This window comes from Tenrec ecaudatus, chromosome 14 (assembly GCF_050624435.1).
Source record: "Tenrec ecaudatus isolate mTenEca1 chromosome 14, mTenEca1.hap1, whole genome shotgun sequence".
In the NCBI taxonomy this organism is placed as follows: Eukaryota; Metazoa; Chordata; class Mammalia; order Afrosoricida; family Tenrecidae; genus Tenrec; species Tenrec ecaudatus.
In genome coordinates this window covers 110,497,073-110,522,017 of record NC_134543.1, presented here as the reverse complement: position 1 = coordinate 110,522,017, position 24,945 = coordinate 110,497,073, and the positions used below count along the sequence as shown (strand labels likewise).

The 24,945-nt window shown below is 42.4% G+C and overlaps 1 protein-coding gene across 3 annotated transcripts in view; it reads left to right on the top strand.

Annotated features, from left to right (window-relative positions):
* The first annotated feature begins 7,514 nt into the window (after positions 1–7,514).
* SECISBP2L (SECIS binding protein 2 like) overlaps positions 7,515–24,945 on the top strand; it is a 58,081-nt gene continuing 40,650 nt past the window's right edge. For all 3 annotated transcript variants that reach the window (XM_075532057.1, XM_075532056.1, XM_075532055.1), the window contains exons 1-5: positions 7,515–7,733; positions 16,353–16,531; positions 17,487–17,808; positions 19,019–19,154; positions 24,484–24,713. In XM_075532057.1, the coding sequence (XP_075388172.1) occupies positions 7,710–7,733; positions 16,353–16,531; positions 17,487–17,808; positions 19,019–19,154; positions 24,484–24,713 (891 nt within the window). In that variant the 5' untranslated portion in view covers positions 7,515–7,709. The remainder of the gene's footprint in view (positions 7,734–16,352; positions 16,532–17,486; positions 17,809–19,018; positions 19,155–24,483; positions 24,714–24,945) is intronic.

Here is a 24,945-nt window from a genome sequence, read left to right as displayed (position 1 = left end):
CAACCAGGTGCTCACTGGGAGAAAGAAGAGGCTTTCTACTCCCCAGACACCCATAGGGGCAGGTCTATACTGCCCTAGAAGGTTGCTGTGAGTCAGCCTCGACTCTAGGGAAGCGAGTAGTTGGGTAGTAGTGGTCGTTGGGTGGGATACACAGGCTATAGCTAGCAGGGTCATATGAAGCGATTCACTGTACTACATAGGATATTAATTTGTGACTTCCGTCATTTTCATAGGCGCTCCCGGGGGGGCGGGGGGCGTAGTGGTCTCAAATTGAGCTGCCAAGGTCGGCGGTTTGAAAACCCCAGCTGCTCCCTCCTGGAAAGCCTTCCCATCTCAGAAACCCACAGGGGCGATTTTACCCTGTCCTGTAGGGCCATATGAGTCAGCAGCAAGCCGATGGCAGGGAAAGGAAGTCATTTTGATTGTATCCTCAATTGACAATATATTAGAAACTAAGAATCCCACATCCTAGATTCACCCTTGACAAAAATATAAAGGTAAGTTAAAAAGTATTGGTACTAGGGCTCCGGTTTACACATGTATGGATTTATGACGAACAAAATGTGCTCAAGCGTGCCTCGGGGATCAGTGGATACCTGCAGGCACGTTCTCTCAGTAATAGGTGCCTTAAAAAAAAAAGTCTGATCAAAACAGTGGCTTTGAGGGGCTTGGAGGGCTAGATCAAGTCGAGACAGAGAGGTCAGCTCCAAAGGTTATGAAGACGGAGTTCCCTTTAGGATTCCCAGTGTGTGACCTGGAAAGATTTTCTAGGAGGACACAGGATGGTCATGGGGCTCCTTATAAAGTTTAAGAAAACAGAACATTGCATTGGTGATAAAGCCGTCGGGAAAATTGTGCTGAGCAGTTCTTTTTCCCATTAGGGCAACGGACCTGCTCATTCTCAGGGGAGAGCAAGGCCTGCCCTGTGAGAATTTCATGGGGAGATCTCAGCTCATCCTCTCTATAGCCTTGCCCCCTCGAGGCTTGTTTTTTGTTCACCCAATTCAAAGGACATTTAAAAGGAAGGCTATTTCAGTCCCTTGCGGATATACAAGCTGCCATTTTGACGTGGTGTAAATCCAAGAGTGTAGATTTCTTGGGGAAAGGATGAGGGAGATAAAGCGCCTCCTTCACACCGAGACGATGCCCAGAGAAAATAGCTTCACGGTTTAATCATTTTCATAGTTTTTTTTGTGGTTTTACAGCAATGCTTTTTTGACGGACTGGCTTGACTACATTAAGAAATTGTCTCAGCCTTACTCATCCCTACCTGCAGCCGTGGCAGGTAGGGTGGAGTTGGGGACAGAGGGAGGACTCGGACAGCATTTCTTTGGAGATATCTGATCCTACGTACACTTCCCACAAGGGCTGGGGAGTACAAGGTGCACGTCCCTTTATCTCAAGTCTTCTAAGAAGAACTTCCGGGAAACACTTGAGAGAACTTGATACAGGGAGCCTAGAATGCACAGACGTGGGGTCTGACCGTTTCCTGAGCAAACTGAAGGCAGAGCAGCAAGAGACCCGCGCCGGGAACAAGCTGTGCATGTACCAACTGCGGACACTTGCGTTTCCCCAGGGGAATATGTCCTAATGTCTGCAATTACTTTGAACTGTTCCTACCCAAAATAAAGTGGATCAGTGGCTCTGTAGAGGGCTGAATGGATGGATGGATATTTGATGAAGCAAGGGAAAGAAGATGTTCCTATGCATCAGTAAGAAGGACTTGCTTTGGAAACTGGTTTTGAAAGGATTCTAGCTCAGAAGGTTGCTTTGCTGATGGCCAAGGGAACAAGGGACAGGTTTTGTCCGTCCCCAGAAACCCTAGGGGTCAGGACTAGGGTCATAAGCGGTCACTTGGAAGGATCCTTATGTATACACTAGTGATTGGCCATCTGTGAAGGCCCACCACCCTCACTTCACAATTGTATCTCTTCTTTCACTGGGCCCATACTTGCAAATGTCTGAAAGCTTAACCAGAGACGGGCTAAAGTGGGAGAAAGAGGCAGCGAAGGACAAGGCAGAAAACAAAACAAGTGCATCACATCCAGGCTTCCAGCCTGAAACAAGACTCAGCAGAAGAAAACAAAACAAAACAACCCTCTTAACTTGGAGTGACGTTTGTGGGAATTTTCATGAGCTTTATCCTGCTCATTCAATACAATGCACCTGGTTCACCACTATTTATTGTGTTCCTGTTATGTGCCAGGAACTGCTGTAAGATGAATACAACAGTGGTCAAGGCGACTGCCTTGATTAAAATATCAAACCCACAACCATCAAGTTCAGAGCAAACCTGTTTATGGGAGTAGAAGAGCTGCTGGTGGTTTCGAACTGCCGACCATGTGGATTACCCACCACATCACCACTACACCACCAGGGCGCCTCAGAGATAAGTACAGGAGCTCTAAGTCACTGGTGGTGACGGAGCAGCTCTGGTGGTGCAGGGGTGATGCTTTGGGCTGTAATCTGATGCGTTGGTCTGCTAACTGCAAGCTGGGTAGCTAGAAACCACCAGTTGCTCAGCAGCAGAAAGATGCGGTTGGCTACTTTTGTAAACAATGACGGTTTCAGAAAACCCCAGAGACAATTCTGATGCTGCCCTGTCCCATAACATTGCTAGGAGTAGGTATTGACTCAAGGAGTGAGTTTGTTTGTCTTTGGTGGTAACTGTGGCGAAATTTCCACTTCCCACACAAACTGTAAAGACTTATCCAACCTATTTCTTCCTGCCCCTTTCTGTCCCATTTATGGCCCAACACCAGCTGCACATGTAGCGTTTATTCTCCTGATCTTCCCTACCCAGAGCTAGGTCAGACCTTACCTGGCAAGAACAGTCTTCCTGAACGCTAACTCCGCCCACAAATTCAGACCCACAATACCTTCCCCTCTGGTTCACTGGTTACAAATTGGAGGTTTATATTACACGCAACTATAAGTTTGGGGGGTCTTCAGGCCTCCTCCTCACTTATGACCTGCTGACTCCCACAGCTTCTTTGATTTGATAATTGATTAGAACAATGCAGAACTCAGAGAGAGAGAGAGAAAGAGAGAGAGAGAGAGAGAGAGAGAGAGAGAGAGAGAGAGAGAGAGAGAGAGAGAGAGAGAGAACATAGAATTACAATTTTATCATAGCAAAAAGGGTACAAATAAATAGACAATTAGGGCCAAGTCTAGAAAGGTTCCCAGGGCAAAGGTCTCCCTTGGGAGAAACTCAGGTGGCGTGGTGGTGAAGTTCTCGTAAAAGTAAAAGTAAAGATTGGAGGTCTAATTTACCAGGCATTCTACAAGAGAAAGGTGGGGTAACCTGCTTCCGGACAGATCCAGACTTGGAAACCCAACAGGGTGAGTTTATGTGGTTCTACCGGGTTGCTTTCAGTTAGAATTGGCTTGATGGCCACATAGTCATGTTTTCTCCCTCTTTGGGCTTTATCCAGTACTTGCATTGGGGCTTCATTACATGGGCCTGATTGGTTGAATCATTACCCCCCCCCCCCAATTTGATGATATCATGAGATAGTCTTTCTGATGAGCCCCTCCCAAGAGTTGCTCAGGCTTTCCTTGTTATTCATGCGCTTGACAGTTTTGAGTATTGGTTAGGTGTTTGGTAGACTGTCCCTCAATTTGAGTGGCTGATGTTTTTATTGACAGGAATTATTGTTTTTAGGGAAGAATACCATATAGGTGAAATATCACTTTCATCACATCATATCAGGGTATTCGTGTTTGCCGGACTTCTTCACTGTAAAAATTATGTTATTCCTTGCATTTGAGTTCAAATTGTGAGCACTAAGTTTGCAGAAAGCTACCGTGCACAGGGGAAGCTCTACCTCCATTTGTGAGACTCCATGTAAATTCAGCCTCTTTTGAATTCTTTCTGACCATTTTACGGGATTGCGAATGGCCCTGCCCTCCAGCAGAGTGTATTAGTGAGTGAATTACCATCACTTCCTGAGCCAGCCTAAGGAGGAGCCGCCTCACCCTTGGGGTTTGACTGGGGGTGCCCTTAATGGAAATTGAGGTGCTAGAACACAGGGTAACAAGATGTACCATGATTGTCCTGGTCAGAGGTCCCCGAGCTAACCTTGGAAGCTTTCGGTTAGCATTATGCATATAGTCCCACTTCCGATTGTGATGTATCGATCTGCTACCAATTATGCTTTTGTAACAGTTTCCTTTACTTTCTCCCATTGCATGTAACGCGGCACATTTCTGTAGCTCCTTGAATGCTCTTGTGACCTGAGGCTAACGGTCTCCCTCATCCAGATGATGTGTCTTTGCCTTTTCCTGTTTACATTATATTTGAGATTTTTGGGTCACTTCTGTCCCCTAAAACATCCTTTTCCATATGCTAATTTTTGGAAGAGATTCACTAATTCCAATCATACTACCTCCTGGAGGAGGACTATCCACATAGGCAAGGGGGCTTCAAAAGGTCATGGAAAATGGAATTAAAAGGTGATAGATTGTTATTTTGTCATATCTTGTCCTATCCGGAGTCCATATGACAAAATAACAATCTATAAATTATCAAGGGCTCATGAGGGAGGGGGGAATGGGGAGGGAGGGGGAAAAAAAAGAGGACCTGATGCAAAGGGCTTAAGTGGAGAGCAAATGCTTTGAAAATGATTAGGGCAAAGAATGTACGGATGTGCTTTATACAATTGATGTATGTATATGTATGGATTGTGATAAGAGTTGTATGAGCCCCTAATAAAATGTAAAAAAAAGAGTTGTATGAGCACCTAATAAAAATTATAAATAAAAATAAATAAATAAAAGGTGATAGAATTTTTCTACAAACTTTTTGAACCCTCCCCTTCTCGTATGATTGAAACATTTCTGGAAGAAGTTGTCCCTTTCCCCTCACTTGCTCATTCCGTAAGGTCGTCATATCTAATTTTGTTTTGTGTGGATGCCAAGGGAAATGATTTACACAAATAAAAAATGTATTTGATTTTTGCAACCAGAAAGTTTCAATCACCTATTGAGCAAAATATCCTATTAAAGGGCTCTAAATGATACCTCGATATCCAGAAAACGCCGAGTAATAACATTCTACAGTATTTCTTTGAAGACCTACCCACACTCAAGGCCATGGAGTTCATCCCAACTCAAAGTGATCCTAAAGGACTCGATCGAACTACCCCTTTGGTTTCCGAAACATTTAATCTTCACGGGAATAGAAAGCCTCGTCTTTCTCCTGTGGAGCAGTCAGAGGGTTCCAGTCATGAACACTGTGCGTCCCCCACTAGGCCATCCAACATGTGCCCAGAGTGATGTGACAGAGAGGGGAGAGCGGTGCTATTCCATGTCTTGCACGTCTCTGCTTTCTGCTAGAGCTACAGCCAAGGCCCCTGTGGGAGCGGAGTGAGATGAGAGGACATCACAAACGCATGGCATTGTCTTTTTGACTCAAGTGCAGCAGGCGGTGGTTAAAGACGGTCCCTGGGAGACAGTCTAAAACTTGCCTTTCCATAGTGAAGAAGGGCCATCAGTTAGCTTACATCACTGCACCTTACAAACAGCTTCGAGTTCTAAGCAAACACATCGAGGGAGCATTCTGGCAGTACATCTTCTAAGGCGGACTTCTTTGTGCTTCAGGCATTTCATGGGATAGTTAATGTTCTTTGCCAACACCTTAAGCCCAGCCTTCACATGGATCATGAGATCACTGAACAAAACACCAGGGCTTGGGCCAAGCTCACTCAAGGTGTCAGAGTGAAATCATTACAACATTCACATCATGCGACATTTACCTGGTTGCTGTTAGGTGCTGCCCGAGTGGCTTCAGACTCAGAGGGACCCTGCGCAGAACAGAATGAAACCGCCTAGTCTTGCGACATCTTCACACTGGTCCTTATGACTGAGCCCATTGTTGCAGCCAGTGCGCTGCATTTACTGGGTTGAGGGCCATCCTCTTTTCCACTGCCCCTCCACTTTACCAAGCAGGATGTCGTTCAAACACCCAGAAGTTAATGAAAATGAAATAAGTGAATGCTCTCCATGTAGAAGAATACATGTTTCTACTTAAAAAGCTCATATTGCCAGGGTTGATATAAACTAATGGAATATAGCTCCTCTCACCAGGCTAAAATAATCAACATAATATAGTCAGGCTTTCTAGACCAAACACTTCGTGGAATCCTATTCAAATAACTTCAGACTAACCACCTAGACAAATGGAAAAAAAGATTAGATCTGTATTGACTTCTCCTGAGTCATGACAAAGGAACTGCATAACCCCCTGGCTGCCCCCACCCCCCAATCCCAGCAGTGGATCTCCACACCAGTTCCCAAACAGCGGCCACTTCCTTCGTTCTTAAGTATACTTTAGCTCAAATAGCTTTGTCTCCTTCTCTCTCACCTCAGCAAAGAAGCACTCTGGGTGTGTCTGAGGAGATGCACGGAAGGAATTTTTGAAATGCTTTCTAAGTGCCCAAATTTGTGGCAGTCTCTGCCCTCAAGGAGTTAATGAAGTGGAGATAAAAGGAGCGATCAAATAAGTACAGAGGAAAGGGCAACCTACTAGTAGAGTATGTTGTGATAAAATGGTGTGATAAGAAACTCGATAAAATCAAGGGTTCTGGGAAGAGTGACATCACCCTAGCGGTGGCCTGGACCTGGAGGATTGGTGAACGAAACTGAAAACCGGAACAAACTCAGTGCCATCGAGTCTAGGCCGACCCTATAGAGCATAGAACTGCCCGTGGCTGTAACTTTTCACAAGAGTAGAAAGCCCTCTTTCTCACCCCCAGAAGCAGCTGGTTTCAAACTGCTGACTTCGTAGTTCTCAGCCCAATTTATAACCATGCTGCCTCAGGGGCCCTGGTAGAGGAACCAATCACCTCTCGGCGGGGTTTCCTTCTGTTGGCCATTTTGGTGCATTTTTCTTGTCTGCCCCTACTTGATCTCCGTACGTAAATAAGAACGCTCTTTCCCCAAACTGAAACCCAACTCAGTGCCATCATCGAATCAGTTCTGACTCATAGCGACTCCACAGGGCAGGGCAGCGGTGCCCCGTGGGTTTCCTGATTATGCATCTTTCCCGGAGTAGAAAGCTCCTGGATTTGCTTTTTAAAACCGTGCTTGCTCATGCAAACCCCAAACTCACGGCCCATCAAGTCGATTGCGACTCATAGCGACCGTGGGGGGTTCGGAGCCTTTGCATCCTTCCGGGAAGCAGGCCATTTTAGCACCCTCGAGAGGCAATTGCAGATCGCCAGCTGGTCTCCCGCGGTCCCCAAGGCTGGAAGCCGAGCTCCCAGTGTCCCAACATCCCTCAGCCTAGGAGAGAAGCCAAGCTCGGCGTGGTCCGAGGCATCCCGCGCCTGGGAATGACCATGACCTGCCTGCCCAGGCCGCCGCGACCGCAGGAGGCCGCCTGCAGCCCCACCTCCCGGGCTGCCCCTCGCTGACTCCGCCCACTCCGCCCCGCCCATTTCGACAACGCCTCCCGCGCCGTTCGGCCCTCCTCGGCTTCCGTCCCAGATGATCCCTCCCCGGAGGGCGCGCCGCCGCCTCCCCCCTCGCCCGGCACTGGAGCCGCCTCCTCCGCCAGTGGCGCAGCCGGACGAGCCGTCGGGGCCGGTGGACAGGGGTGGAGGCCCGGAGCCCCGTGGGGACCCGCGCGGGGGGCCATGGCGAAAGCGGCCCGAGGCGCCCTCCACACCGACTAACGCGGGCCCGCCGCCGCCGCCGCCGCGGGCGCCATGGACCGAGCCCCCGGAGACCAGGTACCGCGCTCGGGCTCGGCCGCGCCCGCACGGCCCTGCCCGCTCTGGGGCTTGGAGCGTAGAAGCCGGGCGACGGGAGCCCCGCGGGTCTCGGGGGGCTGCGGAACCCCGCTCGCCTGGGAGCCCGGCATTGTTCCCAGCGGCTGTCCGTCTCCCCGGGGGCTGTGGGGGGGGTCACGGTGGCTCTATTTCCATGGAGGCTCCCACACCCCGGCCCCCTTCACTTCGGGAGCGTGTGAAAAGCTGGAAAGGCGTTTAAATTTTAAAGGCTCCGCACCCGGGAAGACCGCTGGAGCGGGTGTGATGAACCCTTCCAGGAAGGGGTCGTGGGCATTTAAACACCCACTTTCACCGGAGTGCAGCATTGACCTAACAGTGGCTTTGGGGAGGTGCCTTTTAAAAAGCATGCTGTGTTTGTGCTACAGTCGGTTTCTCCCGGCCGCTTTATCCAGCTGTTTTTGCAAAAATTATAATTAGGGTGTGTGTGTTTTTTAAATGTTAAATCCAGGTTATATTTTAAAGGTGTAGGATCCGAAGAGTGATGTGATGTCCGAGCCCATTTTTATATACGAAAAGTCAAGTCCTCTTTAGGGTTCTGTTTTGCTGGTTTTTAATTGTGGCAAATCCCCGATTTTCAGGATCTGCACTTGATCTTAGCCAAAAGGCCGAGAAGCGATTTTCAGGATCTGGGAGGCGGGGATAATCACAATGTTATAAGAAAGAAGAACTCCACAGTCGTCGTGGGGTTCCCCACCCCTTCTCTCAGAATTTGTTTTTCAATTTTTCATTTTTCCAAACGTCTTCATGATCACATTCGGTTAAGTTAGTTTGCTCTTAATCCATTTCTTCTGCGGAAGAAGGCCTTGCCCTGTGGTGAACTCGGCAAATGAAGGGAAAGGGGAAGCTGACGATTTGCTTATTTTTCCAATGGAATAGTAGTACCTGGAAAAATAAAGATTTTCCAAATTGGTGTATTTGCGTGGATATACATAGCTAATCAGGAAGAAAGATGGGGCTTTCTACTCCCCTGAAGAGTTACAGTATTGAAAAACTTCGCAGGGGCAGTTTCAACCCTGTCAGACTGAGTTGGTATCCACCCCATTGGCAGTGAGTAATAGGTATTCATTCCATTGACAGCGAGTTTATAGCTAATTAGAATGAGTTTTTATCTTGGCGGGTGGGGGTGGGATGGGGAGCAGGCAGAGCTATGCCTGAAAATGGACATGGGCTTTTAAAACAAAATATGGGAATTAGTCAAAGCAAAATTGATGTGGAGTTCCTTAGCAAATAGAAACAGACTTTTCTGTGACTTAGAACATTCGACTCACAGCTTATATTAAAAAATAGGGTTTTGAAAAAAATTATCTGTCAGACATGCCGAAGATTTTACGTCTGACAGATGAGTAGGAAATGCCCTTGAACCTTTCCACGGTATGCATTGCTAAGGAAAAGGTTAAACATTGTGTTCCTTCACTACCCAGAAGTGTAACCGGTAGTGCGACCATATATATGTATGTATATGGTTCCTTTCATCCTAGAGAGAATGTAATGAACTATTTAGATGATAACTTTTTAAAAATAGCTATTTGCCTGTGGTAATCTTTCTAACAGCAAGTGTTAGGGGAAATAATTGAAACTAGTGAGCCCCTGATGTTTTTTTTCTAGGGCTTTCCACAACCAACTAAAACCTCACGGAACTATTAAGGATTAGAGAAATGAAAGATTTTCCATTGAAGAACTTTTTCCTTCTTTTTTCCCCCGCCCTCTCTCTCTGGGACCGACTGCAGGAGCTTTGGTAGTGTCATGAGCCACAAGCCAGACTACTAACCACAGGTTAGCCGGTTTGAGCGCACTACCTCTGCTGCTGGTAAAAGATGGGTCTCCAAGGGTCATTGACTCGATGGCAGTGAGTTCAGATTTTTGACGTACTGCCTGCTTTTGCTGCCTAACCCTAGTGAAAGAAAAATGTGAGCCTCCTAACTCCCTTCCTTCGCACCTACCAGAAACAGATCTAGAAAATAAATATGACTTTGCTTAGTTATTGCTGTAGCCAGTTAATTCAAGAGTTCAAGAGTGCCCTAGGAAGAGTAAGCTGCATTTTATATGTGCCCCATCCTCCCCATAACCCATAATTTTAAATGTACACATTAATTCTTTTTAAAATCATTTTATTGGAGGCTCGAACAACTCTTATCACAATCCATCCATCCATTGTGTCAAACACATTTGTTGCCATCATCATTCTCAAAACATTTGTTTTCTACTTGAGCCCTTGGTATCAGCTCCTCAGTTTTTCCCCTCCCTCTCAGTTCCCCCCTCCCTCTTGAACCCTTGATAATTTATAAATTGTGATTATTTTGTCTTACCTTACACTGTCCGACGTCTCCCTTCACCCACTTTTCTGTTGTCAGTTCCCCAAGGAGGGGGTCACATGTAGATCCCTGTAATCGGTCCCCCTTCTCTACCTCACTCACTCTCCACCCTCCTGGTATCTCCACTTTCACCACTGGTCCTGAAGAGATCATCTCTCCTGGATTCCATGTTTCCAGTTCCTATCTGTACCAGTGTCCGTCCTCTGGTCTAGCTGGATTTGTAAGATAGAATTGGGATCATGATAGTGGCGGGGGTAGTGGGGGGGGGGCGACATTTAGGAACTAGAGGAAAGTTGTATGTTTCATTGTTGCTACCCTGCACCCCTGACTGGCTCGTCTCCTCCCTGTGACCCTTCCGTAAGGGGATGTCCGGTTGCCTACAGGTGAATCTTGGGTCCCCAATCTACACTCTCTTTCATTCACAATGATTTGATATTTTTGTTCTTTGATGCCTGATACCTGATCTCTTCGACACTTCGTGATCACACAGGCTGGTGCGCTTCTTCCATGTGAAGCCCCATAATTTTTTTTCATATTCTCAAAGTGGTCTATCATTGAGAAAGGGTTTGAACTGAGTGTAGGGCCTCGAACTGTTTCTCCATAGAAGGGAGTTTGTAATTCTTTCCATTACACCAAAGAGTAATGTAATGACTTTTCCAGGTTATTTAGAATACTCCTTTATATTTATTTTTTTGGTTTTGTTTTTCCTTTATATTTCTACTAATGAAGTCAATTTAAATAGATGAGGACTACTAAAAGGTTTTTGTAGTATGTGTTAAATTTTCATTTTCCACAGCAGAATGTTTATTTGTCTGCCCCCCCATTTTAAACTACAGTGTTGTTTCTGAATTTCTAGAAAAGATTACATTATTTAAACAATAATATTCTGGTGGTTAGAAGTTCTCAGGAATTTAATTTTTAAAATCATACCTAATATAAACATTATGTATCTTATTTTAGTCTAGTTAAGCCACTGGAGTATTGTCCAAGGTAAAGTTTAAAAAGAAACTAAGTGCTTTTCCCTGAAGGCATTCATGTTTGCTTTTATTGCAGGTGACCTCTCTTTTTAAAATAAGATCTTTCTGGGGAACAAAAAAAAAAAAGATAAAAATACATTTTGTATTATGTTGACCAAGATTGTAAAAAGTACATAACTGGGAATAGATCGCTAGGTTGATAGTCTTAATTGCAGTAATGACTGTTCCAAAGCATTTTACATTAGAACATATTCTCATAAGTACTTTATTTTAGCAGGACAGTAAATCAGTTTTATTTTAACTGTAAGAGGTGTTTTAAGAACAAACTGATAGTATTTTGTATAATAGATTGCCTTACACCCACCCTAACAGGTTGGAAGGGATGGGCAAATAAATAATGGAGTTCATTTTGTTTATAAAGGTTTAGTATTTTATTTTTAGGAAATTTAGTACCGTGTTTTGAACTTTAGAAACAGTAGAACTAGAGGTGACAAAACACTCAAAAGTTTTATATCTCATCACAAATCAAATAGTTTAAAGCTTTTTAAATTTTTAGTTATTAATGATTTAGACAGAAAAAATAGGTAGCTAATGTTTTAACAGCACTAATGAGAGTATAAAATTAGTAACTTGTAGTTATTTTTCAAAATAATCTTCAAATAATTTCAGCATTGTGTATTAATTATGTTAAAATAGGTTACTCTATAATGTTTATTATTTAATAATACTCACACTGACCTTTATATATAGTTAAAAGTAAATTTTTGTTCAGATTTTTAAGTCACTTTTAATAGCAGTTTTTTAGTTAAAGGGGAAAAAATCTCATTTGTACAAAATGCTACTTTGAAATGTAAAGATTTTTAAAAAAAATAAAAAATTTAAGGCTATTGTCCCTAAACTCGGAGTCAAAGAGAAATTAAGGATGCCCAGACAAACAAAAACAAAGTCGCTGCCGTCTATTCGGTTCCAACTAGTGTTTTTAAGGACAGGGTAGAACTGCCCTCTGGCTTTCCACAGACTATCATTTTTTACCAGATTAGAAAGCCTCATTTTCCACAGAGTGGCTAGTTTTGAACTGCTGACCTTGTGGCTGACAACCTAACTCTTAGCCACTATGCCACCAGGGCTTATCAATAAAGAGTATAGTTACAGGTTATTAAAGAAGCTTAAAAATATATAAATCACATTAAAAAACTGGTGGGATATGGTTGAAACTATACTCTAAGGCAGTGGTTCTCAACCTTCCTAATGCTGCGACCCTTTAATACAGTTCCTCATGTTGTGGTGACCCCCAACCATAAAATTATTTTCATTGCTACTGCACTGTAATTTTGCTATTATTATGAATCGTGATGTAAATATGTGATATGCAGGATGTATTTTATATTCTTTTTTGCAGGATGTATTTTCATTGTTACAAATTGAACATAATTAAAACTGATTTTAATCACAAAAACTATGTAATTTTATATTGTGAGATATTTATTTTTTTGAGATATTTATTTCTAATTATAAATAAATTAAATTTTGTCTTGAAGCATGGTGTAGCATGGGTCACAGTCTTCACACCAGGTACTCGTAGGTGGGTGTGTCTGCATGTGGGCTGAACTGCCTGGAGACAGCTAGAGGACGGATGTCTTGTTCCTAAGACCATCAGAAATAGATGTTTTCCAATGGTCTTAGGCGACCCCTGTGAAAGGGTTGTTTGAACTCCAAAGGGCTTGCGACCCACAGGTTGAGAACTGCTTCTCTAAGGCAAATTCATAATCATAAATGCTTTTATTAGATCCTTTAAAATGAAAATTAAGCATCGTGGCAAGAAGTTGAGGAAATTCTTTCAGTGCAGGAGAGAAAAGAATAAAAATATTAGCAGAAAAATTAAAAGAGAATCCAAAAAATTAGATTTACAAAGTTGGTACCATCCTACTTTAGCAACGTTAAGCTGTACTGTTTTCAAAAATAGGGGAAATGTTTAGATAATAAAGCAAGTGCGCTGAGTCAAGATTAACTGTTTTCTTTCAATATATTCTGAAGACTTACAAAGCATAAATAATGCAGTTCGTTTGGGCAAGTAGTTACTTTTAGCACAAACCATTCAATCAGAAAGTAAGACAATCAGCAGTTACCCTTAAGCAGAAGTTCCTCTTTTTATTTGCCCCCATCAGAAGATTATAATTTTGGCCACAGGAGGTAAAATACCTTAGTATTTGATAGGTGAAATATTCATCTTAAGAGGACATGGGAGGCATTGACGGTCATTGTTTTCTGAGATGGCACTGCCCTGTGTTCAGCTTCAGCTTTGATGGGAGTGGGTGTCGTTTTCCTGAGTCAGCTGGCTGGGCACTGCATCTTCAGCCGTGCCTGCATTCCCTGCTGATGGGCGTGCCTTTTCAAAACCAGTCTAGTTTACTGCTTTTTCCAGAATGTGTGCTCAGTATATGTTTGTTGAATTATACAGACTTTCAGACATCTGAATTCCTTTGCTTGATAATTTATTATAATTTTTAGATTTTTGGGCTGATAAAATCTTGGGTTTTCTAGATTACTTATACCACGGAAGATTTTTTATTGACTTTTGGTTTAATATACATACAAGTAAAGGTGAATATGAAACTCCTTTAAGTGTATTTTCAGGTACAGGATTCAAGGGTTATGATTTTTCATTAACGTGGGAGTTTCTGGCCTAATTTCAGAAAGATTAAAAGCATTTTCTTTTGTAGATTTTTTTTCCTGATGTGAAGCAAATAGTAAAAGAATGGTTAGATTCTTTTTAATATTTACTTTAGACTTAGTTTACATTTATACTTTAAGGAGACAACTTCCTATTATAAATCTATTGATGCCTAAAACAATCTTTTACAGAAGTGGAGAGACTAAGCACAGACATTCAGATGGAGGAACAAAATCTGTAATAGCTAGTCTAGGTGATTGTTTTCGTAATATTTCTCCTACCCACTGTAAAGTTGTGGTATTTATATCTCCCTTTGGTATTTATGCTCAGATGATTGAATTATTGCCAGAAATAGACACAGTGTAACAGACTGCTCGTATGGACTTTGTTATGTACAATTATAAGATAGCTTCGGTGTTTAACATTACTTTTGAGATCTGAAAACATCCGAATATTATTGTATTTTTAATGTGGACTGGAGGCCACCAGGGCACAATAAACAACTTTGAAAACCAAACAGAACTACAGCTTCAGGAAGAAGTTTGCCAGTCTGTTCCCACTAGTGACATCTTCCGTGTGTGCAGCTGCTGACTACAGCAGCTTTTCTTTCTTTCTTTCTTTTTCTAAAAACAAAGGGTCATTTAAGTGTCTCTGAGTCGTAATTGTTGGACTCTGATATCCAGAGCAACTCTTCTAATAGAAACCAATAAAAACTTCTCTTTTTCAGTAAATACTTTGTACATGTGCAGATGCCTTTTGTAATTGTACATGATACCTGTTGAGATATTTTGTTTGTTTATAAAACTTTGTAAAATAGAAATGAAACTTGGTGCAAACGTATTCCAACCTTTGACCTGAGCAAGAATTTGAATGTGCTGCTGCATTATAAATTAGTCAGGTTTTCTTATTTTTGGTCAGGAAAGTTTTTTTGTTTTTTGATGATCTTATTTTAAAAAACATTAAGCTCCTTTTTCCTTTTTAGATCAATGCACCCATGTTCCTTGCTGCTGTAAAGGACCCCTCTCCCCCATGTCTAAATTACTGAAAGCAGTTGCTATGATACCATAGGTTATTTGGGGGGTTTGGGAATGCTGCCTCCCTCCACCCTTATACATTGGTGGTAATTGTGTTTTTATTTTATGCCATCTCAACTTATACAAAGTTTCATAAAGTGTGTGCTATTTTCAGGTAGTGAGGGAAGCCTGTAATTGATTTCAGCAAATTATTTATTTATTGCCTTACTTGTTACTTACTGGTTTCATGAAAAGATAAGTTTTAAGTACTACTTTTTAGGTAATTGTACTTATTGTTCGTATCTATATGTAGGCTTTTTTTTATTCACTTAAAAGTTTTTAAACTTGTCTGAGGAGAGGCGTGGTGGGGAGGGAGGGAAAAAATGAGCTGATCTCAAGGGCTCCAGTAGAAAGCTAATGTTTTGAGAATGATGAGGGCAACAAATGTACAAATGTGTTTGACACAATGGATGGATGGATGGATTGTGATATGAGGGGTATGAGCCCTCAATAAAATGATTGAAAAAAAATTTTTAACTTGTCAAGAATTGATCAATCATGGCTATCAACTTCTGACTCATAGTGATCCTATAGAACTGTGCATTTCCAAGACTAATTCCTTATGGGAGTAGAGAGCTTCATTTTTTGTCCCTTTGAATGGCAAGGGTTTAGAACTGCTGATCTTGCGGTTAGCAGCCGAACTGTATAAAGCAAGTGTACAATTTAAATGAAAGTGGGCACTCCATAACTGTCACCCAAGCTGAGACGTAGACTTTCCTGGGCCCTCCAGAATCTCTGCACATGACTTCCCCCAATCACAGTGCCCTGTTGCTTGTCCAGGACTAACCTGGTCATAGCTTCATGGACCTGCCTCACTTTAGTATCCACACGTATATCCCTAAATGCTAGTTTTTAAAAAAATCTTGTAAATCTCTTTATTATAAGAAAAGATAAGACTAAACTAAAATAGAAAACATATTTGGAATTAATTTGCTCAGGGTGTCTACTAGGAAAGTGAACTATTTCTCACACACCCCCCAATTTATGTGAGCTGAAATTATTTACCTTTACAGTAAACATTTTTTTTCTTTCAGCTTAGGCATTTTCCTTCCTTTTGACTTTAGCAACATTATCTCATTTCCTGAAATGGACAAAATAGCCCCTTTTTATACTATTCAAATCAATAGAAAATAATTACCTTTTAGAACTCTTTAGTGCCCTCCCCGCCCCCCCCAAGAAAATTAGTAAAACACATTGTTTTGCCTGAACAGGTAGATTTCTTACTACTGGCATTATTTTTAGACTCTGAGGTATGACTTCCTTTGCTTCTGATTTTTTAGCATCTTTGATTACATAAATGATTTCATTGAAATGTAATAATAAAAAAGAAATATAATAATCTATGTTTTTCATTATTTTATGTGATAGCTCTTTTGTACATGACTTGCTTAGTATTGTGATTTAAAGTTAGCATTTCGGTTCCTCTGGACTGTTTGGTGAAAACTGTTAAGAATCCTACTCACTGTTTGTAGACAGACTTGCTAACTTGTGGTTTTGTGTTACTGTGACGCACCTTACTTTTGAAGAATGTCAAGCTGTCTGCTGAAGTGGAGCCGTTTGTTCCCCAGAAGAAGAACCCCGACACCATTATGATCCCCATGGCGCTCCCAAACGATACTGCAAGTGTTTCCGGTGTTGAACCAACTCCAATCCCCAGTTACCTGATTACTTGTTACCCGTTTGTGCAGGAAAACCAGTCCAATAGGTAATTTGTTGTTTATTCTTTAATCTTGAGGATCTTTGACTAATTGGATTGTTTTAAATCATCTGTAAACTAAATTTGATATTTTTGTGTTTGCCCAAATGACCAAGTGTATAGTCTGCTAATTGTTTTGTTTTATTTTTTTACCTTACCAAATAATATATGAAGACTTGAGTGAACAAGCAAACAGATTATGTAAAAATTCACGATTACAGTATTGAGGGTTTTCCATTTTCCATTGTGTCACGGACAGTAAGGTCAAGCTGTATGTGCTGGTGCCTGTTCCTCAGTTGCCCTCACACAGCAGCAGCGACTTCCCGTCGGGCATCCTGGGCTAGGAGGAACCGTGGGGTGGTGCTTTATGGTGCTGCTCAGAGAGGAAGCCCAAATCCTGGGCATAAGACAGCCACTTTCTCTTCTTTTTCCTTGGGTCTGGAAGCTGTTTCTACTGCCAAGGAAGAGAGTCTGGAAAGGAACTGGCCAAGTGGTTAGTGGAGTCGGTCTTCCTTAGTAGGATGCCCTGCGACTCGTGAAGAATGAGGTGGAGGACTCACATCACCCTGTGTAATGTCATCTTACTCCACTTTTTTGTAAGGCTTGTGGTCAGTGGATGGGAACTTTGAACTCTGTGTTCATAGATCCAGCAGCCAGATAGTTTACTTTTATGCAGAAACACCTTGTAGGTTAAGAAGAGCGCTACAAATAAGAACGGTAAGTACTTAAAGTACTTAAAGTGTTTACAATGCAGTACAGCTGTCACACTGAATCGTTTATAGAGTCGTTCAAATTTCTATTACAAGAAAATCGATAAGGTGGCAGTTTTACCCTCTGCGCGAATTATTTTGAAGCCTCCTTTCGATGCTCAGTTTTTCTTTTGTTGGGTTGTTAAGAGATTTTGCTTTAGCATTAATTTTAGGCTTGTCAATAGATTTATTCTTTTAAAACTTTTGTCTTGCAGACAATTTCCATTATATAACAATGATATTCGATGGCAGCAGCCCAATCCAAATCCCGCTGGACCATACCTTGCTTACCCCATTATCTCTGCCCAGCCACCGGTTTCTACGGAGTATACCTATTACCAGCTAATGCCGGCACCGTGTGCCCAAGTTATGGGTTTTTATCATCCCTTCCCCACACCATACTCCAACACCTTTCAGACCACAAACACTGTAAATACTGCAACCACAGAGTGTGCTGAGCGTCCAAATCCGCTTGGGCAGGTCTTCCCATTGTCTAATCATCGAAGCAGAAACAGCAGAGGCCAAGTGCTGCCTAAAGTAAGTCACTGTGTGTAGTTGGCTTTTATGTTGGATGTTTCTGGTTATAGTACCAATATAGATAATCCATTGCTTGTATTGATTGCCCATTAATGTTAAATTTTCATAAAACATTTAATTCACTGTTATAAAATAATCACATGCAACTAAATTATAGCCTTGAGATAAGTCACTACCCTTTTATTACTGTTGTGTTAGAGTGGGTTTGCTAGAGAAACAAATCCAGTGACACACTTTTTTTAAAAAACATTTTATTAGGGGCTCATACAACTCTTATCACAATCCATACATATACATACATCAATTGCATAAAGCTCATCCGTACATTCTTTGCCCTAATCATTTTCAAAGCATTTGCTCTCCACTTAAGCCCTTTGCATCAGGTCCTCTTCCCCCCACGCCCCCCTCAGTGACACTCTTATATGTGTAAGAAAGAGCTTTATATCAAGAAGTAATTGTATATCAGGAAAACATCCCAGCCCAGTCCATATCAAGTCCATAAGTGTGGTACTACTCCATAAGTCCATTACTCGTCCATAAGTCCCTCTTCAGACTCACTCAGCCACATGCAATGATGCAGAATGCAGGAAGATCATAGGCGGTGGCTGCCGATCCCATGGTGGTGGCTCTGGCCACAATCAGAGTTTGCTGGCAGGAAGGTGAAGGCAGAGAGAGAAAGAGATTGGGGGAGAGGTGTGTGTGGTGTGGGGTGTTCCCAGGACCCTCAATATGAGAAGGCCACAGCCATAAGGAGGTACCATCTCTGTGACCTGATGGACAGGCTAGGCGCTAGACTCCACCCCTACACTTTTATATATCAAGTTGACGTGAAATTATAAAAACTGGTACAACTGCTTTTACTAAAAATCTGTAACTTCTTATACCAAATAATTACATCTCTATTAACTATTTATTGAGAAAATACAAAGAACATTTAAAAGTGAATTCCCATTTTATTAATTTTAGCTATAGCATTAATATACTACATGAATATATAGAAAATAGTGTATGAATATATGTATAAAGAACTGTATCTGTAGTACATTATTGGCCTTTTATGCTTGGTTGTAGATAATTTCATAGAATTCTTATACAATAACCCTCTTGACCTATGGATTGAGAACCTCCAAGGTGTATTTTTAGTGGGTGTGTGTTTTATAATGCTTAATTACCTTAAGTAGTATTTAATTTTTTTTCTAATTTAAATCAGCAACAGCTTTTACAACAACACATAAAAAGCAAAAGGCCATTGGTGAAAAATGTAGCTACCCAGAAGGAGACAAATGCAGCCGGTCCTGATAATCGATCAAAAATAGTGCTTCTCGTGGATGCTTCACAGCAAACTGGTAAGGCAAGGACTTGGGTGTTTTTATACATGGGCTTTAAAATTGTGGTGTGTACCACTTTTCAGTATTCTAGACCTTTATCTTTCTATTTTTCTACCAGTTTGTGAAATTCTGTGGGAAGGATAAAGATCTCTAATATTTTTTCAACTTGCTTTTTTTTTACTTATGTGGGTTTTGAACAGGATTTGGGGTTTCCTTGTTCTTGTAAAGTCAGGGAGCAGTTCAGAAATCAGAGATGAACTTTTGCAGATATGGTAGAGATTTGAAATTTGGGGGTACTCATTTTCAGTAGAAATCAAAATCTTACGCATTTCCATAACCAGATGTAAACCATTAAAAAAAACAGTGTCTGAAAAATAGTGTCTGGGGTCCAAAAAGCTTGAAGTTAAATAAGCGGCCATCTAGCAGGGAAGCAACAAAGCCCACATGGAAGAAGCACACCAGCCTGTGATCACACGGTATTGATGGGATCAGGTGTCAGGCATCAGAAGACCCAAAACAAAGTTAGTGATGCGAACGAGAGGGGTCGGAGTGGAGACCCAAAGCCCATCAGTAGGCAATTAGCCGTCTCCTAATAGGAGGGTCCCAAGAATGGGACCAGTCAGCCAGGGTGCAGTAGAGCACCAACGAAACATACAAGGTTCCTCTAGTTCTTTAGTGCCTCCCCCTCCCCCACATCATGGCCCCAGTTCTGCCTTACAAATCCGGCTAGACCGGAGCATGTATAGTGGTATAAATAAGAGTTCTCAACACACGGAATTTAGCACAGATAAACCTCTCAGTAACAATAATGGGAGTAGTGATATTATAAGGGTAGGGGGGAGGTGGGGGGAGTAGGGGGGAAAAGGAGGAACTGACCACCTACCCAGTCGAGGGGGACGAACAACAGAAATGTGGGTGAAGGGAGGGAGATGGTGTTCGGTGTAAGATATGAAAATAATAATTTATAATTTATCAAGGCGTCATGAGGGTGGGAGCGGAGAGGGAAGGAAAATGAGCGGATACCAAGGGCTCAAGTAGAAAGAAAATGTTTTGAAAATGATGATGGCAGCATATGTACAAATGTGCTTGAAACTGTTGATGTATAGATTGTTATAAGAGCTGTAAGAGCCACCAATAAAATGATTTATAAAAAAAGAAAGAAAATTGGAATTTTTCCACCAACTTTTAAAAGCTCCTTCATAGACAAAATAGAACAGAGAACCAAGAAACTGGCCCGGATGTGTGTGGGAACAAACGCGGACAAGCTGACCGCAGTAGCGCTTCGTACGCACGTCTGTTCCGGATGGCTTTAGAGCGAAGTGGGAAAAGCAAATAGAAGAGACAAACCTTTTCTTTGTAACTACAGAGAGGGAACTATTTCTTCTTTTTGGTTTCCATTCATTTTATTGGAGGCTCATACAGCTCTTATCACAATCCATATATCCATACAAGCACATTTGCACATTTGTTGCCCTCATCATTCTCAAAACATTTGCTTTGTACTTGAGCCCTTGGTACCAGCTCCTCATTTTTTCCCCTCCCTCATGAACCCAAGGTAATTTATAAATTATTATTATTTTTCCAATTCTTACACTGACTGATGTCTCCCTTCACCCACTTTTCTGTTGTCATTCCCCAGGAAGGGGGTTATATGTAGGTCATTGTAGTCAGTTCTGTCTTTCTCCCCACCACCTTTCTCTTAGCCTCCTGATATTGTAAGATCTCTCTCTCTGGGCTAGAGTTACACCTCGGTCCTTGACTCCGCACGAGAAAGAATTCACACTGAAGCCAAGCTCGTGATCCAAGTGAATTTAATGAGAGATAAAAGAAGCTTCAGGTTTCACTCGGCACCCATAGGATTCCTTTGACCATGCGGCCTGGCAGAGACGGCTCGGGGTCACGCAAAGACCTCTCTCCCAAGTTTTCCTCCAAAAAAGACTATCTCAAGTTCTTTCTCAAATTCTCTCCCCAGTTCCTTCTCCATTTCCTCTCCCTCTCTCCCCCTGGCTCCTGCCTTTTCAAGGATTCCCTGGGGAGGCGTGGTGAACGACCCCAGGTCGATCCCATTGGCTGAATTGCAATCACCTGGCCCACGTGGGCTGATCCAGGTTTGACGTCCATCCATGCCCACTGGCGGGAAAACCTAGGCTTTTGTTCTCTGCTTGGCTCTCCTGGTCATGCGTCAATGGACATCCCATCCCTGCCTATCTGCCTAACAATATCCCTACTCTCATTATTGGTTCTGAGGGGTTGTTTATATGTCCTGGATCCCCTGTGTTTCCAGCTCTTAACTGTACGTGTATATATGCTCTGGTCTACTTGGATTTGTAAGGTGGAATTGGGATCATGATAGTGGGGTGGGTAAGGAAGCATGAAAGAACTAAAGGAAAGCTGTACATTTCAAAGGTGCTACACTGCACCCTGATGGGCTCGTCTCTTCCTTGTGACCTTGTGTAAGAGGATGTCCAGTTGTCTACAGATGGGCTTTGGGTTTCCACTCCTCACTGCCCCTCATTCACATTGATATGATTTTTTGGAGGGAACTATTTCTAAGATTTGGAATTTCTTATAAAAAGTAAATGAAAGAATAAGTTGGATATTATGTATATAACTGATAGAGGATTAATATGAGGACCAATAAAGAAGTCAGCCGAATCAGTAAGTAAATGATCACCTTTTGTCCTCATGGTTCTTGGGACACAGCACCTGGAGATTGAAGCCTCTTTGGAAAACAATTTGGCATGAGTGTAGGAATCTTTGTGTCTTTTGACCCTGTCATTTCACTGTATCCAAATGAAGTCTTCCCCTAGAAAGAAGGACTGGGAGTAAGGCTACACCTTGTAACAGTGTAACAAAACACAGAAATCTCCGTTTCCACCTTGGAGCTGCCTGACATTGTAATTATGTAGCTTGCAATAACATGAATAATAAGTAGAGGAGAACTAAAAATTTTATCAGAGGTCCTTACAAATTAGCACCAGAAAGGACAGATAGTGGAAACTTGTGGATTTCTTGGGCTGAGAAGACTGGAAAAAAATTTTTGTGTGTGTTGCCCATTATTGTGATCACAATTTGTGAAATATAAAAATAAGAAACAGAAAACTCAGTAGAAAGATAAGCAGGTATCAAATAATCTAAAAGTAAAATTAAGTATTTTAGAGGAGAAACATGAATGGTTAAAAACATGAGAAACGATACTCAATCTCATTATTAAATGTGAAAATACAAATTAAAATCCAAAAGAAGCCCCCTGTTTTGTATCCAAGACTGGCAAACATTATAACCTAGAAGATGGCATGAGCTATTTGATAATTATGTGCACCAGTAGGAATGCTTGCAACCTGCTGCCAGGGAGCAGCCCTGGCGTGAGCGAGCTACTCAGCTGCTAACCACAGGGGCAGCAGCTTGGACCCAGCAGCTGCTGGGACGGAAAAAGATAAAGGCTGTTTGATCTGAAGGTTTCAAGTCTCACACCCGAAGGGGCAGTTCGCCCTGCCCTATAGGCTGGATGATGACTGTGGGCTTGGTTTGACAGTTTCAGAGTGCAAGTTGTTTCCATCACCACGATAGTGATTTGACGTGGCCAATAAAGTTGAAGATGTGCACGCTGTAAGTCCCGATACTGTGTACTTCAGAAAAGCTTAAGCATGAATACCATAATGAGGAAATGGCATGGAGACCATGTCTACCTTTGTCTGGCAACACCGAGGAGGCGAAGCTGCTTTCATACCAGCCAATGGCCACAAGGCCAAGGGCAGACTTGCCTCCCTCCTTGTTTTCCCCTGCTAACACCAGCCAAACCGTTCCTCCCACAACACTCTTACTGTGCCGCGTTCGATAATTTCCAGTGGCTATGCAGAGCTCACAGATAGTACTCACAATTTGGGGGGCTTTCTTCATAAAACTAACAGATTATTGGGTGGTATATTGTTCTTTTGTCTGAAGTGCCTTTTCTCAGCCATGCTGCTCCTCAGCCTCTCAGGTTCATGGTCCCTTGGCTTCTCCCATGCATGCTCTGTAGGCCAGGACGCCCAATGAACTCACTCTCTCTGTTGCTTCTCTGCTCTGTCTCGTAGTGTTGGTGCTTGGCTTCTGGTGCCTCTGCTGCCACTGCCACTTCAGGCAGGGATCACAAGTGGATTCCGCTGCTGACCTTTCTTAATGGTCATGGAATCTCTCTCTCTCCCTGCTTCTGAGATAGCTCACTTATTTGCCCAGTAGAATGGCAAAACCCATCAATCCCCTCTATCAGTGTTTAATCCTTCTCTTTGCATGGTCCCATCCAATCATTTGGTAGGAGATACAGATATGAATAAAAGGGTCATAAGTAATTTTACTTTACCATACACATATATATATATATATGTATGATAAGAAAGTTCATGGAAAAAATTCCATTATCTTTAATTCTATTTTCCATAAATTTTTGAAGCCACAAATGCTCACAGCAATATTCTTAAAGCACAAAAACCCAAGTGTCCTCTCAGTGGTGTAAAGAATAACTATATGAATCATTCATTGGTGGCTCAGTGGTAGAATTCTCACTTTTCATAGGGGAGACCTGGGTTCAATTACTGGCCACTGTACCGCATCAGCAGTCACCACCCATCTGTCAGTGATGCTGTGATGTTGAATAAGTTCCACATAAATGCCCCAGAAGGGCCGGGGTGGGTCATCGTGATGGGCCTGTCATCCGTTATGGAGCTGTTGCCGGACTTGCCGTTTGTTCCACTGTGAGGGGTCACCATGGGTTGCCTACTTGATGACAGCGAACAAGGAAGCCTGTGCGTGCGGAAGCAATAGGGTTACTGAGTGATGCAGTATGGTTAGATGTGCTGGGATTTCAAGGCCAGAGTTGGTTGGTGGGAGGGGAAAGCGTGTCACAGAATGATTGTATATATTTTAAAAGTTAAAGACCATAGATTTATATTTTAGGAGTAAAAAATTCTAATGAGGCTATAAAAAAAAGTGAAGGAATGTTAAACATAGAGTTCAGAGGCTGGAGGTGACCTCTAGCTAGGAAAGGATGTCGTGGTGGAAGAGGGCACGCGCCATAGTGGGTTTCAAGGTACTGATACTGTCCTTGTTTTCTAATGGGTGATGGGTACCTGCTACTTACTGGTGCAGTTATACAGTGCTTATGTATTCTCTTTTTATAATGAGATAGGCTGTAAGCCAGTGTGTCAAGAATAGCTTACCTTTTAGGGATCGTTTAAAATTAGTTTTCATCCTCACCACTTACAAAGTTCGACATCCTTATTATGTCACACAATTTCAATGAAAATTTAATAAGAAGTTATACATTTGGTAGCCACAAGAGAGCTCATCCGTGTTCCCTGTCTTGTAGATTTCCCATCAGATATTGCTAACAAATCTCTGTCGGAGAGCGCCAGCACAATGCTCTGGAAGTCGAAAGGCAGGAGGAGGCGAGCGTCCCACCCCGCTGCAGAGTCCTCGAGTGAGCAGGGGGCCAGTGAAGCTGACATTGACAGTGATAGTGGCTACTGCAGTCCCAAGCACAGCAACAACCAAGCTGCGGCCGGCGCTTCGAGACATCCTGATTCGGGGACCATGAGTGTATGCAGCGCTGCCTTGATTCCTTAACTATCACCGGTGTCGGTTTTTATCTTTGTGTGTCTTCTGCGAAAACTTTAAATATTTTCATCAATAATTCCTATGGTAGTTAATAACATGATTTAAATGTATCCTGTGCATTTTCCATTAATATGCAAAATGTTCATTAGAGATTTATTTTTTTAAGTTTGTCCAAAAAAGTACCCCAATAGACTAAAAGATGAAACATTTTACA